The 19,533-nt window shown below is 35.8% G+C and overlaps 2 protein-coding genes across 3 annotated transcripts; both read left to right on the forward strand.

Moving 5' to 3' along the window:
- Window positions 1-647: 647 nt before the first annotated feature.
- LOC132063949 (cytochrome P450 704C1-like) lies at window positions 648-3,491 on the forward strand. Its single transcript, XM_059456736.1, has 5 exons — window positions 648-1,576; window positions 1,705-1,989; window positions 2,102-2,443; window positions 2,539-2,739; window positions 2,919-3,491. Exons 1-5 carry the CDS (start codon window positions 1,055-1,057, stop codon window positions 3,114-3,116), a joined length of 1,548 nt encoding a protein of 515 aa, XP_059312719.1. The 5' UTR covers window positions 648-1,054; the 3' UTR covers window positions 3,117-3,491.
- A 5,405-nt stretch (window positions 3,492-8,896) lies between these two features.
- Window positions 8,897-11,565, forward strand: LOC132063950 (cytochrome P450 704C1-like). Of its 2 annotated transcripts, none has more exons than XM_059456738.1 (6): window positions 8,897-9,247; window positions 9,854-10,069; window positions 10,151-10,441; window positions 10,521-10,844; window positions 10,928-11,131; window positions 11,246-11,565. In XM_059456738.1, exons 1-6 carry the CDS (start codon window positions 8,939-8,941, stop codon window positions 11,423-11,425), a joined length of 1,524 nt encoding a protein of 507 aa, XP_059312721.1. In that variant the 5' UTR covers window positions 8,897-8,938; the 3' UTR covers window positions 11,426-11,565. The 2 variants fall into 2 exon arrangements, with proteins under 2 accessions (XP_059312721.1, XP_059312720.1); XM_059456737.1 differs by having other exon boundaries at window positions 8,898-9,247; window positions 10,515-10,844.
- Window positions 11,566-19,533: the final 7,968 nt, after the last annotated feature.

The raw sequence follows: 19,533 nt of genomic DNA on the forward strand, positions 1-19,533 counted from the left end.
TCTTGAGGAATTTTTCGGGGCAAAAAGAGGGAAAATACAAAAGGAAGCGCGTGAGAGAGAGATGAAGAGCTTGCCTAAACAACAAAACACAGAATGAGTAAAAGTTGCTGATACACAGAAAATTGCTAAGTCTTCTTAAACTATAATTTACTGATGCAGGACCTCTCTCACGAGTAAAGGGCAGCCCGGTGCACTAAGCTCCCACTATGCGTGGGGTCCGGGGAAGGGCCGGACCACAAGGGTCTATTGTACGAGTAAGACAACAAAATATTACCACCTCAAATTCAAATATTAACACTTTTTCGTAGATGGTGAGATGGACAATGGAATATTGTGCCTTCCATTTGAGGAACTCTAACAATGTTTTGAAGAACACTAAACCTCCATTCTTGGGATACAGATAGATATGCAATTTGGTTTTGATGAGGAATGACATCCCAATCCTCAAAAAAGAGATTGTCTCATATGAAGAGCCCTGTAGTAGAATATGGATAGGCAAGGTATGGCCAAGAATTAAAAATAAATTAAGATTGAGAGAGAGACCAAATTTTTGAAGATTTGATTGAAATGTTGAAAGAACTTTAGTCAAATTAAATTATACTAGTAATCATAAGCATAGAGATTACAGTGCCGATTGGTGATATGAAGACAAACAAGCGAAAACAGGAGAGGAAGTTGCAGGCCAGATAAACCTTTTGTTATACGTGACAGGGACATGTTCTTTATTCTGATTCAATTCATTTTCTGTGATGTGACTAGGAACATTTTCCTGCTCCAACCTAGCAAGAATCCAAATTAAACACTCCCTCCAAGAAAACTGTTTGATAAATCTACTAAGAATAAAAAGGATCGGTGAAAGTTTCTTGGACATATCTTCTCTAGCATAGACATACCTATAGGATTTTCAGTACTTTTAAGGCTGAATTTTCTACCCTATTCAACTAGAGAGCTGTTAAGATCCTAAAGGCATGTGAACGAATTTTTGAATTAGTCTTTGCCGTGTGTGCACATAGCTATAAAGACGGTTGTCACCTCTCCTCTCTAGAAAAAAAGAATGGATGTTCTTCATACCATCTTCACCTGTATAGGAACTCTCTTAGTCATTTCTTTCACTTCTTTCTTAATTTTTATACTAAGGATCTACGCTGGCAAGTCAATCAGAAACCGAAAATACGCACCAGTAATAGGAACTGTGTTTCATCAACTCTTCTACTTCAAAAGACTCTATGACTATCAAACAGAAGTCGCCAAGAAACTCCCTACTTCCCGACTTCTAGGTCCAGCCCATAGTATGATATACACCACTGATTCAAGAAATGTCGCGCACATTCTTAAAACGAACTTTCCCAAGTATTCTAAAGGCAAGCGTAATCAAGAGATAATAATGGATTTGTTTGGAAAAGGGATTTTCGCAGTGGACGGTGACAAATGGAAGCAGCAGAGAAAGCTTGCAAGCCTTGAGTTCTCAGCTAGGGTCTTGAGAGACTTTAGCTGCGCTGTTTTCAGAAAAAGAGCAGCCAAATTGGTCAGAAAAGTTTTTGGGTTCTCTATCTCCAACCAAGTTTTTGATATGCAAGTAAGTCATTTAACAACTTTCTTGAGCACTTCCCCTCAAATTTAACAGTCCTTGAACAACTTAATACTATTGGGATTATTTTTCAATAGTCAGTTGTTATCACAAGACTATGCCAACCATACTTGTAGGAACTGCTAATGAGATGCTCCCTGGATTCAATATTCAAAGTTGGCTTTGGAGTTGATCTGAACTGCCTGGATGGATCAGGAGGAGATGATAATAATTTCATCAAGGCCTTTGATGATTCCAATGAATTAATATATTGGCGTTATGTTGATTCATTCTGGAAGCTTAAGAGATACTTCAATATCGGCTCTGAAGCTCTCCTGAAAAAGAACATCAAATTCATCCATGAATTCGTTGATGAACTTATTAGAACAAGGCGAAAACAGCTTGAAATGAAACAAGATTCTGTAAGTCTTACCTTGAGATTATTAGTGTTAAACCCTTAAACTCCTAAAGCTATTCTGCCGAATCTTCTTTCCTCTAACGTAATAATGAACCTTTTGTCTGTTGACGTGCAAGATTGATAAGGAGGACATACTCTCAAGGTTTCTGGTAGAGAGCAAGAAAGATCCAGAGAAAATGACTGATCAGTATCTCAGAGATATTATACTGAATTTCATGCTTGCTGGCAAAGATAGTACTGCTAATACTCTTTCATGGTTTTTCTACATGCTTTGCAAGAACCCCTTGATACAAGAAAAGGTTGTTGAGGAAATAAGAGAAATTACTGGTGATAACATGAAGGATAAGGAAAATTTGGAAGATTTTGTTGCAAGTATTACAGAAGAGGTCCTTGAGAAAATGCATTATCTTCATGCGGCATTAACAGAAACCTTGAGGCTATACCCTGCAGTCCCAGTGGTACAATTTTCATAATGAAAACCAAATTACTATATCATTTCTACTTTCTTGAGTGACTATTTGACATATGCGACATGTTAATTGTAAATATTCAGGATGGCAGGTGCGCAGATGCAGATGATGTTCTTCCTGATGGCTTTCACATAAGAAAGGGGGACGAAGTCAATTATATGTCCTATGCAATGGGGAGAATGACTTATATTTGGGGGAATGATGCTGAAGATTTCCGACCTGAAAGATGGTTCAAAGATGGGAGTTTCCAGCCAGAGTCACCATTCAAATTCATAGCATTTCATGTATGTATTAAACCTTCATACTTAGTGATAAAAGGAGGAGCTAGCAATTTTCTTTGGTCTAAAGGAGCATAGATTTTTTGCCTCATTGGGGTTGGAATGTCTTAAACTGCTAGATCTTCCATGATACAAGGGCTGCATTATATGATCTTTTCTCTAACTTGTTTGTTTATTTGATACAGGCTGGTCCACGAATATGTCTAGGCAAAGATTTTGCTTATCGGCAAATGAAGATTTTAGCAACGGCCCTTCTTTATTTCTTCAGGTTCAAATTATCCGATGACACGAAAGTAGTAACTTATAGGACCATGTTTACACTCCACATCAATGAAGGGCTTCCAGTTCATGCAGTTCCAAGAAGAGGATTAGTAGGATGCTGAAATGCAGATTGCACTTTGAATGTCATCTTTTTTAAATATAATAAGTCCAACTATTGATCACAACTTTGTGACTAGGAAGTGGATGCTAGTCATCAAGTTCTTGATTTCTTGTTAGAAGTATGGAATGACTTCGTATTAGTGAGATGTTGTACCCTGAATTCCGTATTCAAAAGGTTGGCTTTTTCAGTGAACTTAAATAACCAAGTAAGAAGTACGACTTGAAATTATAGCACACTGTTGTCCAATTTAATATTATTTTTCTCTCGTTAGTGGAACATATAGCACATTAGATCATAAAGTATTATCCATTGGATCAGATCATGTCCTGTAAAGCAGGACGGACAAACATGACTATATGGGATGGAAACATTTTGACATTTTGCTTCAGACTTATCCTTTATCGAAAAAACCATCAGACAGATGAACCCACCAGAATTTCAGGTCCAAAAAAGGAAAAAGACAAACAGGAGATTGGAGAGTGACAATAGAGCTTACCTCAAAATTAACACTGAAACAAAGAACGTGTCAAACCAGAGAAAATTGTAAAATCGATTTTTCATTTTTTGCAAGAATTTAAATTATTTTTATTTTTACTATATTAGAAACATGAGTTGGGCGTGGTTTCGTCGTCCACCTCCAACTTAAAAAAAAAATTAAAAAAAAATCCCATACTAAAAAAAATCAAGCACTATAAAAAAAATTTAAAAAAAAGAGTGGACCCCACCACCTCCAAACTCATGTAAAAAAAAAAAAAGTGGACCACCCGATATTAAAAAAAAAAAAAACAAGCAATATAAAAAAAAACGATATCAAAAAAAAACCCCATATTAAAAAATCAAACAATATTCATGTAATTTAAAAGTCTCTATTAAGTCAATAATGGTGGATTCATTGCCACATGTGTATCAACCCATTAGTTGAAACAAATGAAATTATTGTACAGCAAAAAACGTGGACCCCATATTATTGCTTTTTAAGTAGCCAGACCATACAATTTCCTTTCTTTTCTTATATTAGCCGAGATCTAATCTAGATAGTTAAGCATTGTATTTGCTATTCCGCCATGTCATTTATTTGTTATGTTTACTAAAATAAATATACTTAAAATATTTATATTTTAAAATAAAATAGACTTTAATTACTTTTTCATTTTGATTTTTATTCTAATAAATGTGAAAAGAGATTAATGTCGTAAAAGAAAAAATAATATTAAATGGAGATCAAATAATAAATGAGGTAAATTAGTCAAATTATAATTCTAATTGATGTTTTCTTAAAAAAACGTGCAAAAGACAAAATGACAAGTAAAATGAGCTAAACCAAGAATATTCACCAAAAATTAAAAAATAATAGTTCTTCGTTTAAATAGAAAATCAAATTTCTGCTTTGTTTCGTTTTAAACATGAAAAATTAATTTAATAATTTGAATTAGAATTATCCAAATCAAAATTTGATAAAAAATAATAAGTATTGTTTAGGTCCAATCTACATACATTAACAATAGAATATTTTGCACCTTTAAATTAATCGAATTAAAATTCAAAGTATCAAGCGATGCTTAAATATTGCTATTGTTTTGTCTCGAAGAGGAGAAAATAGTTTCCTTTTAAACAAGTCTTCTCTTTTAAAAAGTATTAATAAATTTTTGCAAACTTTGTATTCGTAGCAAACATTAATATAATAAAGTTTTGGATACGGAGCACAAACTATAATGTTACATTAATCGTGCTTTGAACATAGTGTGTGTATATATATGCGCATAAAAATAGTGCAAACTTATTTATGTTTATTAGCAATATAAAATATATATATTATCACTACCTAAATACAACTACATACACATGAATACACTATAATCTAAAGTCCGCACAGGCATACGCCATCTAGTAAATATATAGAAAGATGGGTTTAGATGTAGGATCGTCAACACCAAGGGCAAATCTATAATTTTGCTCAATTATAAAAGTGTTTTATGAATATGAAAAGTAAGAACCAACCATATACTCCTATAAAATAAATATTGTGTCCTTGGACGTGGACTCCATACTCCCCTGCACCTGCAACTCTCCAATAAAATTTACATTGGGTCCCACATAGACAAATGGAGACGTGGGTCCCATATTATTAGCTTATTTACTTTTAACTAATCTTAGATTCCTATTTATTTTTAGTTTAAAGAATTATTTTACACTATTATTGTATCCACTTTCTCATACAAATTCACTGATTTATTGTATTTTACACATGATATTTTTAGAATTACGGGGAAAGTCTATACAAATACAACATTTTAAAAACTAAATGCACCTATTTATTACATTTTAGTCGATCAATTTTTATTTCGGGAAGGAAGGAGTTTCGTATTAAGCTGACATCAGAAGATGTAACACATGTGTTACACCTTAGAAATTCCCCGTTAGCGTACAGTGAATAGTCCATCGAAGGGTATAATGTATACGACGTTTTGATAAGCAAGAAATAGCATTTGAGGATCCTAATTAAGATTTCCAAAGACATTCAAGATAAGGAGAGGAAGTTGTTAAGGAAAGCAAGTCATATGTCGTGTGTCGGACAAGAATTACGAGTATCGAGTTAATGATGTTTTAATGATGCTTTGAGGAAGAGTTATAACGTCTCTTAGATTGGTATTGAGGTGTTAAACAAGTGTTAAGAAGGTTCCATAAGGATCGGAGATCAAACGAGTCGACGAGAACAAGTCTCGGAAAGCTGGGCAACATACGGCCAGACATACTGGCCGTATAAAATTCACGGACCGTATGTCCAACCGTAGATTCAGCCCAGTATGGCATACTTCACTGGACCAAACATACGGTCCAAACATACGGCCAGTGAAAAATATACGGACCGTATGTTGGTCCGTATGTTCTAGTCGGGTCCGATTGTGAATTAATATAAGGGACCTCTCTTTCATTTCATTTTCATTTTATTCCCACTCCACAAGTCAAGAAACCTCTAGAACATTCTCTCCACACTTCATCCACAAGAACACAAAGGAAATTGATGATAAACTTCATCAAACTAACAAGAATCAAGAGTGTGAAACCCATTAAAGTCATCCAAACCAAGAAAACCCAAGAGAAGTGAAATAGGGTTTTGGTGCTAGAAGAGTATTTCCACTCAAGACTTGTTTCTACGTTATCTAAGGTAAGTTTCATGGTATTCTCATGATGTTTGAAGTATTAATAAGTCGAAACACTTGGATTGTACTAGAATATAAAAAATGGGTCATAAATGTGTGAATAGTATCATTGTTGAGTAGTAGTTGGAATGAATCATGAAAATGGATATGTTGAGATTATAAATACATTATAAATGACATTTAGAACATGGAATAAGTATTGTATGTGAAAGAACGCGATAGTGAACTTTGGTCATGATTATGGAGAATTGAAGTAAAATTGCTAAATGTGGATAATGCAAGTGAATGATGCTTGTTGTTTATGATGTCGTGATTGTCGTTATGAATGTTTGGGAGTTGATATGGAATATGGAGGAAGTGGTATAAACAAAGGAAATGCTGCCCAATTTTCTCTAGCTTTAGTAAGTACGTTCTTGTAATCATTTAGCTAATGTCGATACGAATTCTCTTGAAGGTAAAAACGTGTGCATTAAAGGCGAACGAGCAAGCAATAGAATAGTTAAATGACAAAGGTATGTGAGGCTAGTCCTTTCTTTCTAAGGCATGAATCTTATGGCATGAATTTCATCCTTCTTCATGAATTTCCTATCTTCAAGAAAACTACGAGTCCTTGTTCATGAATAGCTATACGAGATAAGAGATACGTTATGGGTACGATAATGATGATGATAAGTTAAAGTCTAAAGATTCTAGAGCCATGACATGATATTCCTATAAAGTTAATGATGCCATCTATAAGTTATTGATGTTGATTATTGTATACACTCACCTTATATGCTAATTCCTTGAGTGAGGCGAATGCTTATAAATGTTCCATAACGGAATCGGGGGTTCACGACCTTACGTCACCCCGATAAGATATAGTTGACCATGAGTTCCATGCATGCATTATGATGAGTTATGATAAGTATATTATGATGAGCATATGATGATGATATTACACCGCGCCTATATGGCCGGGTAGTCACCCCTTGAGCGAGCGACTATACACCATAGCCAAATGGCATGGGCGTACACCACTAGTGGGCGACATGAGATGGTACCCCGGACGCGGGAGGCCTGGACGCAGGTTAATGTTATTGATTATCACACCGTACCTATATGGTCGGGCAGCTTATACTTATATGCATTTATGATATGATGACGATTATGAGAGTAAGCCAGCATACATTATTTCTTTTATGATTCAGTCAGTTACAGATTGCTCCTCATTTGATGCTCCCTTATTTCATTGATGTCTTATTATTGTTTATGCCTTACATACTCGGTCAATATTCGTCGTACGTCCTTTCCTTGACGCCCGTGTTTGCCCACGGTGCAGACGGGGAGACGGTGCGCATCCATAGGAGCTATCGGCGAGATTTACGAGCCCTCCTTTATTCCGGAGGTGCTATTTTGAGCGATATTTTTTTGTGTACATATATTTTGGGCACGACGGGATCTGTTCGATCCATAGTCTAGTACTCTAGTAGAGGCTCGTGAGATACGCGATTGTGGGTAGTATGGTCTCACAAGTCTTTCATGTATATGCATGTATATATATATATATATATATATATATATATATATTATTTTATAAAAGTAAATATGTTTATAAATGTAAATAGTTTCCTATGATTATAGCATAAGATTGAATGAAAGCATAAGACATGAATAAGTGGTGTTCGGTATTAGCGGATATGATGGTACGGGTCGTGACAACATGTTATTCATAAATTTCAAAAAATAAAAGATGGAATATCCAATAAAACAGTTAGAAAAACAACGCAATAAGAGAAAGTGAATACTTTGATCTACCAACAAAAAGATCATCATGTGTGCTCATGTGATATTCCCTCCATTTCAAAACAAGTGGTGAGTTTAGCATGGTTACATCCTTTACAAAATTATTCATTCCTAAAAAGTAAGATGTATTTTTTACTAACTTACCCTTAAATACCTTGAAAAAGATGTAGCTCTTTAGTTAGTTTTAAATGAGTGTAAAATTGAAAGAACATCATTAATACCTTCTTGATTATGTGAAATACCACTTATTTTGAAACAAAATGTATGTAAAACACCACTTATTTTGAAACAAAATGAAAAGGTAAAAACATCACTTATTTTGAAATGAAGAGAATATCATTGGGCTCGTGCTTGCATGGGCTTACCCTTTATTTGGGGTGGTCTTTAATTTTTGCCCTTCAAATTGGTGGTCTTTAAATTTTACCTCCTCATAACACAAGGTTGTAGGTTCGAACGAAATCTCGATTAAAAAAAAAAAAAAAAAAAAAATTCGCAAGGTAATTTACGCCCATGCAAATTACTGCTTTTGAAGGTAAAATTTTTGCCTTAAGGTAGAATTTGCATAGGCAGAATTTTAAGACCATCATTTTGAAGGGTAAAAGTTAAAGACCACCCCAGCTAAGGGCAATCCTGCAAAGTGCCCTAGTTAGATTAGAAAGCACGGGGAGGGGGTTGGTTATCTTGATGAATAAAGTCGAGAGTTTTTTAATATGATTGTCAATGTCGTGATAGTTTCAGAGTTGATAATCTAATAGATTCGTGATAATCTAATAAAGTCCCAAATGGATTAATCATTAAGCATTAGGTGGGCCACCTTCTACTCCCATGACGTATAATAAAATACTTACATTAGCACAGGGACGCGGCAATATTTTCCATGGATATTCTTCAGGGCTCCATTATCTCCATAACAACCACAATTCTCTCACTTCTCCTTTGTGGATTCATAGTTCATCTTCTGACCAAAAAACTACTAGGCAAACATGGCGAAAAGAGATACCATCCAATAGGTGGCACGATTTTCAATCAGCTTATCAACTTCAACAGGTTGCACCATTACATGACTGATCTTGCTGCCAAGTACAAGACTTACAGATTGATTAGCCCTTTCAGGAATGAGATTTATACTTCTGACCCTGCTAATGTCGAATACATTCTGAAAACAAACTTTGACAACTATGGCAAGGTACAACTTTTTCTTGGAATTCCAGATAATCTTCTTTTATGTTGGAATTTATTTACTAAACCCCTGTGAAGTTGAGGAGAAGCATCCATAATGATAAAAATGATGAACAAGTAGTGTTATCTGCATTTGAAAGTGTGAGCACAGTTACATTAAATAATTCGAAGTTTCTTATTTCATGTTGCGGAAAGATATATACAGTAGGATTGCAGTTACTGTTTGAAAAGGAGAATTTTATAAATCTGTATATTTTAGTCAGTAGATGTTTAGTAGTACCAAATCATGGTTAAATTCAAAGTATTTGGAGTTGGGGAATTCGAAACTAGTTGACTTTCCCTTCTGGGTGTAAGGTCAACGTATCTAATTGTAATTCATTGAGGGTCTATTTTTTTTTTGGGTTTCTAGGATGGGTTTTGGGTGGGGGTGTGGGGTGAATTGAAACTCATTTCCAGTATCTGCATAAATCCATGGATCTGTCAATCTATGAATCAATTACCATGCCTCAATTCCCAAATAAGTTGCAGCCGGTTATATGAATCTCCGAGTCGATGTACAAAATGGTCAAATGATACTCGGATTACCAACTTGAGTTTTTCGAATAATCTGCAGGGTTGGTATAATTACGGCAATCTAAAGGACCTGTTAGGGGATGGGATTTTCACAGTTGATGGCGATAAGTGGCGAGGGCAGAGGAAGTTGTCGAGCCACGAATTCTCCACGAGGGTCTTGAGGGATTTCAGCAGTGTGGTCTTCAGAAAAAATGTGGCAAAGCTTTCCCACATATTGTCTGAAGCTGCCAATTCCAACAAGACAATTGACATTCAAGTAAGTTTCCACAACTCTGACTTCATGAGCAGCCTTTTTTTTTTTTCAAAACTCAAGTAAAACATAGTTTGATCAATGCAGGATCTATTCATGAAAGCAACTCTAGATTCTATATTCAGAGTTGCCTTCGGAGTTGAGCTAGACAGCATGTGTGGTTCATATGAAGAAGGAAAAAAGTTTAGCGATGCATTTGACAATGCAAGTGCAATGATACTTTGGAGATATGTCGATGTGTTTTGGAAAATTAAAAGAGCTCTCAATATCGGATCAGAAGCCAAGTTAAAGGACAATATAAGAACTGTTGATGCGTTGGTTTATAAGTTGATCCAGAGAAAAGCTGAGCAGATGAGTAAACCAGAAGCTGATTTATCTGTAAGTTAATCCCCTTATAGCTACTACTTTTATTAATGTGGATAGATGCTTAGACATTATATTCTGTTGCCAGTTGCAGTGGAAGAAAGAAGACATTTTGTCAAGGTTTCTGCAAATAACTGGTACAGATCCAAAGTATTTGCGTGATATAATATTGAACTTCATAATAGCAGGCAAAGATACAACAGCAGCCACCCTTTCTTGGTTCATATACGTTCTTTGCAAGTACCCTCATGTACAGGAAAAAATAGCACAAGGGATTAAAGAGGCAGCCACTGAGAAAGAAAATGCAACAGACATTATGGATTTTGCTGCTAATGTGAGTGAAGAAGCACTTGAAAAGATGCAATATCTTCATGCAGCACTGACAGAGACTCTTAGGCTCTATCCTGCAGTCCCAGTGGTAATAAAGAACTTCTTTTGTTATACAGCAGTGGCCAAGTAAATGTATGCTTTAAGTTGTTATTATTGTTTCTGTTATCGCAGGATGCAAAAATATGCTTTTCGGATGACACCTTACCAGATGGGTTCAGCGTGAACAAAGGGGACATGGTATCTTACCTTCCATATGCAATGGGAAGACTGAAAACTATATGGGGGGATGATGCAGAGGAATATAAACCAGAGAGATGGCTTGATGGGGGTGGTTTCTTCAGGCCAGAGAACCCCTTCAAATTTACAGCTTTCCAGGTAGCTTTAAGATCATTTGTTTAAAGCCTTGAACACGAGTCTATATTTACTTTGCCTGGTGCCTGTATACCGTCACATTTACTAGCTATGCACATTCTTCTGCTGATAAAACAGGCAGGGCCGCGAATCTGCTTGGGAAAGGAGTTCGCTTATAGGCAGATGAAGATATTTTCTGCAGTGTTGTTACGTTACTTTGTTTTTAAGTTGAGTGATGACAAGAAGACTGTCAACTACAGGACAATGATTAATCTTCACATTGATGGCGGACTGCACGTTCGTGTCTTTCACAGATAGGGTTATCGAAGAGAGTCATAAATATGTTAAATGTACTTACTGTGTTCTGTATACTAAAGATAACAAATATGACAGTGTTAGTCCTCTTCTTCCTGAATGCTATTTATGATATCAGTATCCATAATTAACCTATCAAATAACATTGGCCGGACGATGAAAATTAGGTCTAAAATCTCAGGAAGTTGTCAATGTTACACATTCACATTTTCCTTGTTTTACTTTCCTACCCCATGTTTCCATGCCATGTTAGTTTGCGATTTTCAGTGGAATAACCACTTTTGCCCCTTCAAAGACTGAAACATGGATAGAAGACTTTAGCTTATCACGTCACTGTTTAGTGTTCCCGAGTAATCAAGAGGCATCTGAAAAGCTCCAGTTAGAAGTAAAACTAGCAGTAGTTCTATGAAAAAGCCAGTCCGGAACCAAAATGACTCAATAAAAATTCAAGTGAATCAAAATAACCCCAAAATTTTTCAAAATAATCCCAAAATTTTTTTTGGCACAAAAGTACCTTTAGCGCAGTAAAATACTGCGCTAAAGCACTTAACCGTGACGGAGCCGTTAAGTGCTTTAGCGCAGTATTTTACTGCGCTAAACCAAACTTTCTCTCACCTATAGCGAAGTAAAATCTTTGCGCTATAGGACACCACCATTTTCCCAAAACAGCCTCTTATTACATTTTCACACTTTTTTACGTAGTTTAGCCGTATATTAATCATGCTTTGAGACTCTGGAACTTCAATATTTTATATAGAACCCTACTTATATTTGTACGATTAATAAGGTAGGCTCAATACATCAAGGATACGCAAAAGTTTGGATTGTCGTTTTAGTGGTTAAAAAGTGCTCGAAGTCCTTTTTTGTTTGAAGAATTGTAGTCATTAGCTCTACGTTATTTATCTTTTAGGGTTTCGTATTATTTTTAAATTAATGCTTAACTTTATTTCGAATGTGTCACGTTTTTTTACTTATTATCAATTTGGGATGTGAAACTATAAACAATAATAAAGACTAAGATAATATTTATAAATATAAATAGATATGCAAAAAATGTATAATATTTACGATAAACTATACAACACTAATGTATATACACTATCGTGGATGGATCCCACATGTGGTATGCCTGAGACTATCCTTAGGCCTAAGGCTCATACCATCTCCACCGTCCTCGCCATCGTCTCCATCGCCCTTTTTCCTCTTAATAACCGGGCGCTCCAAGTCATGATCATCTCCTCTTCCCCTGACCAGTGCGCCCTTGACTAGAATGTGCTTCTTCTTGGGATCTGGTCCCGCTAGCACGGGCACAACCTCATGCTGAACTAGATCTGAAAACTCGACCTCTTCCTCGTCGGGAGTTGCCACCGCAGGCGCCGAAGGATGAACCTGAAAAGTATATAATAATTAGTACCATTTCTTATTTATATTGAATATATTAACGTTTGTTGAATAATCAAACCTGTGTATCAACGGGGGCCTGAGTAGGCTCCTGAGATGAGTCTGTAGGCTCCTGATATGGGTCTGGTGCAGAATATGAGGTAGTCTCCGGGACGAGCTGTTGTTCGAAATCCAAATAAAGGTTATAAAAATTAAATATATATTTACCTTATATTGAATAAAATTGAGTTTAAGTAAAAATCTTACATGCGCCTCGATAGTCTCATGAGAAGACACCTCTGCCTCGGCAGGCTGATGAGAAGGCTCCTGAATGGGTCGCTCCTATGGACCCACTGGCTTCGAATCCTAAAATATGAAAAAAAAACGAAATAATGAGTCACATACATATTTAAAATAAATACTTTAAATAATCAAATATGTATTTTAAATATTGACCTTATATTGAATAAACTTAATTTTAATAAAAAGCTTACCTGTGGCTCGACAGTCACATGGGAAAACACCGTTGGCTCGGCAAGCCCATGAGAAAACGCCTGAGTGGGTGGCTCTGGTGGACCCGCTGGCGCCGAATCCTAAAATATAAAATATTACTAAATAATGAGTAACATATATATTTAAAATAAGTAATTTAAATGAACAAATAAGTATTTTAAATACTAATCGGGATCAAAAACTCATCGAAGTCAAGAATCCTGACTCCCTCTAAATTCCTCACAGCCTGCTCATCAGCTAATGAAGCGCGTAACGCCGCCCAATCGATGTTATCACGCTCCTCTGTGTATGCATTCTGGCTCGATTGTGATGAAGACCCAGGTATCTCAGCAAGTAGGAGCACCGGCGTAAACGTAGGTGAGTACCCGAATAGCGCCACCGGCACCGGAACGGCCGCGGATGGACTAGAATGGGAACGTCCTGCGGAATGGGATCGGCCTCGTCTCGCCTCATCTACCGGATGGTGTCCTCCACCACCGGGTCCCTAGCGGCCGGCATCGCGTCCTCACGCGCGCGCGTCCTCTAGCAGCACCGCGTCCTCTGGCACTACGGACTCCTCCTCTGGGAGCACCTGGTCCTCCTCCTGGCGCTGGTTGATACTCAGCCTCTAGAACAGGCTCCCGCATGCACCTAATCTCTCCTACCTGCCGGATACCATCCTCGGATATCCGTACCATCTCCGAACCAAGCCCCGCAAGCCCGGGGTAAGGCATATGCTCTAACCCCAACATGCGTAATCATTGTACGACCACTAGCTGCATTTGTGTTCAACAGTAAAAAAACAAGTTATTTTTTAAAACGTAACAATTAATGCAATTAAATAAATCTAAATACGATAAACTTACCAATGTCTCGTACTGCCCGCGAGTGCTGAGTATCCTACATCCCTTGTGGGACGCAAAGCTGGGCTGCCGATCAATCGGCGTATGATCTGATAATACCAGCGCATGTAATCCTCAATGGGAGTCAAATGGCCGACCACCGCTAAAGTGCCCAACCTGTTCTCCCAACGGTGGAGCTGGACAGCCATGAAAGCTAGAAAATCATCATCAACGGCAACCCGATCGTCCCGCTGTGTCGGAGCTCATGACGGACGTCAGGGGGTATACTCTGTGTATGCCGAAACTGTCGTAAGACACGCTCGGGCATGTGGTCCTCTACGATGTCCAGGTTTATCAATGGACACCGCGACCTCCAAACCCCCGACCACCGCACTAAAAGGCGGCAAACCATCTAATATAGCAGCGTACGGCGTCCATATAAATAGCTGCATAACATATAAATACAAATCAGTGATCACCAAGTAGAAAAGACGTTTAATTAAATTAATAATGTAAAGTTAAATAATTTTACCGCATCGTCCGTCATGTGATCAAGCTGGTCCCGGAATGGAAAAATATTGTGGTGTGTATTCACATCCCGGTCAAAACCCGCTGTCCACCTCCTTACATAAGGCATGTCAATCTCGAGGTGATGCCTAGGTACGGGCTGAAAAGGCAACATCCTCTCCCACGCCCATAACTGTAAGCGATATTAGAAAATACGATTTTTTAGTCGTCGTTTTAAGAGGTTTGTTTACATTAAAGGAACACACACTTAAAATATTACATGGAGAAGAGCAAATAATCCACACACATCGCTGGCAGCACCAATAGACGCTCGGTTCACGAAAATCTTTATTTGATAGTCTTTTCCAGTAATATTTGTTTAGAACTCTATTTTGAATATGTGATATATTTTTAGTTGACCAAATAACCAACACAAATATGATAAAATTAGACTGAAAGAGTATATTCGTCAACCACATTTTTTTTTTATCCTATACGTTTTATCGTTAACGTATGTCTTTATGAAATTCATAATAATTTTTATTTTCGTGAACATAAGTATTAAAAAAAGAACTTTAACTATTCTTTTTTAGATAATCTTTTTTTATTTAACATATATATTCATGCTTTTAAAATAATATAGATTTAACAATTCATAATCATTTACAACTTGTTTGGATGGTTGTTACCTATTGTATTATATTGTGTTGTTAGTTTAAATAGAATGTTTGCTTTGATTGTTACTTTAATTTTATTGTATTGTATCGTTAAATCCATCGTTACGTAACGAGGAAAGGTCCTATTTTATGTAACGATTGATTTGGTCCTATACATTTTATCGTTAACGTATGTATTTATGAAATTCATAATAATTTTTATTTCCGTGAACATAAATATTAAAAGAAGAACTTTTCTATTCTTTTTTAGATAATCTTTTTTTATTTAACATATATATATATATTCATGCTTTTAAAATAATATAGATTTAACAATTCATAATCATTTACAACTTGTTTGGATGGTTGTTCCCTATTGTATTATATTGTATTGTTAGTTTAACTACAATGTTTGTTTTGATTGTTACTTTAATTTTATTGTATCGTATCATTAAATCCATCGTTACGTAACGAGGAAAGGTCCTATTTTATGTAACGACTGATTTGGTCCTATACATTTTATCGTTAACGTATGTATTTATGAAATTCATAACAATTTTTATTTCCGTGAACATAAATATTAAAAGAAGAACTCTTCTATTCTTTTTTAGCTAATCTTTTTTTATTTAACAGATATATTCATGCTTTTAAAATAATATAGATTTAACAATTCATAATCATTTACAACTTGTTTGGATGGTTGCTACCTATTGTATTATATTATATTGTTAGTTTAACTACAATGTTTATTTTGATTGTTACTTTTATCTTATTGTATCGTATCGTTAAATCCATCGTTACGTAACGAGGAAAGATCCTATTTTATATAACGACTGATTTGGTCCTATACAGTACAACACAATATGATACATTATGAAACAATACATAACAATCATCTTAACAAAGTGTTAACAAAATAATAATTCATTAACAATCAACTTCTTTCAATTCATAATCAATATTTAACAACTAATTAATTCATAATCAATATTTAGCAAAATAATAATTCATTAACAATTAACAATTCATAAATAACTAACAATTCATAAACAATTAGCAAATTAACAACTCATAAACATATAACAACTTAACAATTCATAAACATTTAACAAACTAACAATTCATACACATTTAACAATTAATGAAAAAAAAAAAAAGGAACAGTGGCAATAGCCACTGCCCAGTGCGATGAAAGCAATTTTTTTGAAAATTAACGACAATTAAATGTAAAACATGCGTACAATATAATGTGTATAACAAATTAATAACAAAAGTTCATACTAGAAAACCTTAATCGAGGATTTTTGTAGAGTTGTGTTAATCGAGTTATACGCCGCTTTTTTTCACAATTCGAGCTTAAAATCTTGCTCCTTGACTTGAATATACCAAGAATCTAAACTTTTCCGACGAAAATTAATAGAAAACGACGTATTTTTATGTGGGGACCACATTGAAATAGCCTCCAATGGCGTTTTTGAAAATTTTTAACACCACTGGAGGGACCAGTGGTGGAGCCGAAGGGGTTTTATGGTGGTGTCCTATAGCGCAGTATCTTATTGCGCTATAGGTGGGAGAAAGTTTGGTTTAGCGCAGTAAAATACTGCGTTAAAGCACTTAACGGCTCCGTCACGGTTAAGTGCTTGGTACTTTTGTGTCAATTTTTTTTTTTTTTGGGTATTTTGGTTAACTTGGATTTTTATTGAGTCATTTTGGTTCCGGACTCTGAAAAAGCTGGTGAGTGAAACTGTTCATAACAATCTCCAGAAAAGTGCTACACATGTTTGCATCTGGCAAAGGGAACAAGTTTAGAACATAAATTAACAATAAACATATACTACTTCAAAGGAGGGGATAACAATGAAGACATGCGGATGCTACACTAAGTGCTACTAAAGTGAATTAGCATCTATAACACATCCCCTTGCATTCCAAGAGTGAGCAATTTGTAGGCATACAAGTAAATCTATCTAAGGAACCAAAATTAGAAAATCCCTAAATATCTCTACCTATGATTGTGACTATGTATACTATATTAATATGAGTCTGTATATCCTGTAACAATTTCCAACCTGAAAGATGGGATTTTCCAGCCAGAGTCAGCATTGAAATTTATAGCATTTCATGTATCTATTAAACCTTCATAGTTAGTGACTCCGGAACTGATATAGGTTATTTCTGAGGCCTATAATTGTTGTGGAATCGAAGTGCAAGAAAAAGGGATTATGCTCAAAGATGTTAGTAGGATCATACTGCTAGATCTTCCTTGATACAAGGGCTACATCATATTGTCTTTTCTCTAATTAACTTGTTTGTATTTGATTTACAGCACGCTGGTCTACGAATTGTCTAGGCAAATATTTTGCTTATCGGTAGATGAAGATTTTAGCAATGGTTCTTCTTCATTTCTTCAGCGTTCAAATTATCCGATGACACGAAAATAGTAACTTATAGGACCATCTTTACACTCCACATCAGTAAAGGGCTTCAGGTTCATGCAGTTTGAAGAAGTTGGCTTTTTGGTGAACTTAAATAACAAACTAGAAAGGAGGGGATGAAATTATAACAAACTATTGTTTCCAATTTAATATTCTTACCCATAAGAGTGGCCGAGTTGGTTGAGCAGGGGATCTCCCAAATGGGGGGGTCTCAGGTTCGAAACCCTGCATGTTTTCTCGGTCGAGCTCGTCACAAGGGGCTTGCCTAGTACGGTTTACCTCTTCTGTGTGGTTTGCAAGCTATTAAACTGGAATGGAAATTACCATGTGCGCACTTGAAGGACGGTTGCGGGTTCCCTTGTCATAAAAATAATATAATATTCTTTTTTCCTTGTAAGTGAAACAGAGCACGCTGCAAAAATGAATTTAAGGCAGGTTATCCGTTTCACCTGATCCATTGGTTTCAAATCAAACTATATATATGTTTGTTTGTGTGTGCGTGTGTGTAATAAGATTAAATTCATTTTGAATTCACTGACTCTAGAGTCTGGATTCACCTCTAGAACATGATAATTAAGTCAATAAGTTATGATGTTGAACCATAAAGCTCGATGTTAGTAGCATATTTGACCAAGCTTTCAAAATCTATTTATTTTAAAAAATATTTTTCGTGAAAATTTCTATCTGAAAAGTTACTCTTGAAGTGTAGCAGTTTGTGTTTGACTAATCAATTTGAAAACATACTTTTGTCATGATTAGAGCAACAATTTGTGTATAGCCAAGCTTCAAAAAAGTGCTTCTCGGAGAAGCTATGTTTTTCAATTTATGAAATACCACTTCTGGTGCTACTTATTTTTGCCTTAAAACCTTTACACATCGACTTTCTAAAATACCTAACAGCTTTAAATTTTTAGCTTTTAGCTTTAATTATCATTTCTTAAAGCATTGAACACGAGTCTATACTTAATTTGCCTGGTGTCTATATACTGCCACATTAACTAGCTAACCGATTCTTTTGTTGATAAAACAGGCGGGGCCGAGGATCTGCTTGGGGAAGGAGTTTGCTTATAGGCAGATGAAGATATTCGCTGCTGTGTTGTTGCATTACTTTGTTTTCAAGTTGGGTGATGACAAGAAGACTGTCAACTACAAGACAATGATTAATCTTCACATTGATGGGGGATTGTACGTTTGTATCTTTCTTAGATAGGGCCATTTGAAAATGTATACATGTTATGCATATTAGTATCAGTCCAGTTCTGCCTCAATGTTTTCATGACATCAGTATCCAAAATAAGCCTATCAAATAACATTGACCAGACGATGGAAATAAGGTTTGTAATCTAGGGAAGGTGTCATTGTTACACATTCACAGTTTCCTTGTTTTACCTTCCTCCCCCTATGTTTTCATGCCGTGCAAGTTTGAGATTTTTAGTGGAATAACCATTGCGCCGCCTTCCATGACGTCTCCTCCTAAGGAGAAAGTGGTAGTAGAATTTAGATCTATTCTCTAGCTTCGAAGACTGAAACACAGATAGAAGTTGTTTGGACCTTAAGTTATCTCATCGCTGTTTACTGTTCACGAGTAATCAACAGGCATCTGAAAAGGTTCATTTAGAAGTAAAACTAACAGTAGTTCTATGAAAAAGCTGGTGAGTGAAAGTGTTCATAATAATCTCCAGCTAAAATGCTACATATGTTTGGATTTGGCCAAAGGAACAAAGTGTAGAACAGAAATTAAAAGTAAACTTATACTTCTTCAAAGGAGGGGATAACAATGAAGACATGCGGATGCATGA

The sequence above is a fragment of the Lycium ferocissimum genome, chromosome 7 (genome assembly GCF_029784015.1).
Source record: "Lycium ferocissimum isolate CSIRO_LF1 chromosome 7, AGI_CSIRO_Lferr_CH_V1, whole genome shotgun sequence".
Lineage (NCBI taxonomy): Eukaryota > Viridiplantae > Streptophyta > Magnoliopsida > Solanales > Solanaceae > Lycium > Lycium ferocissimum.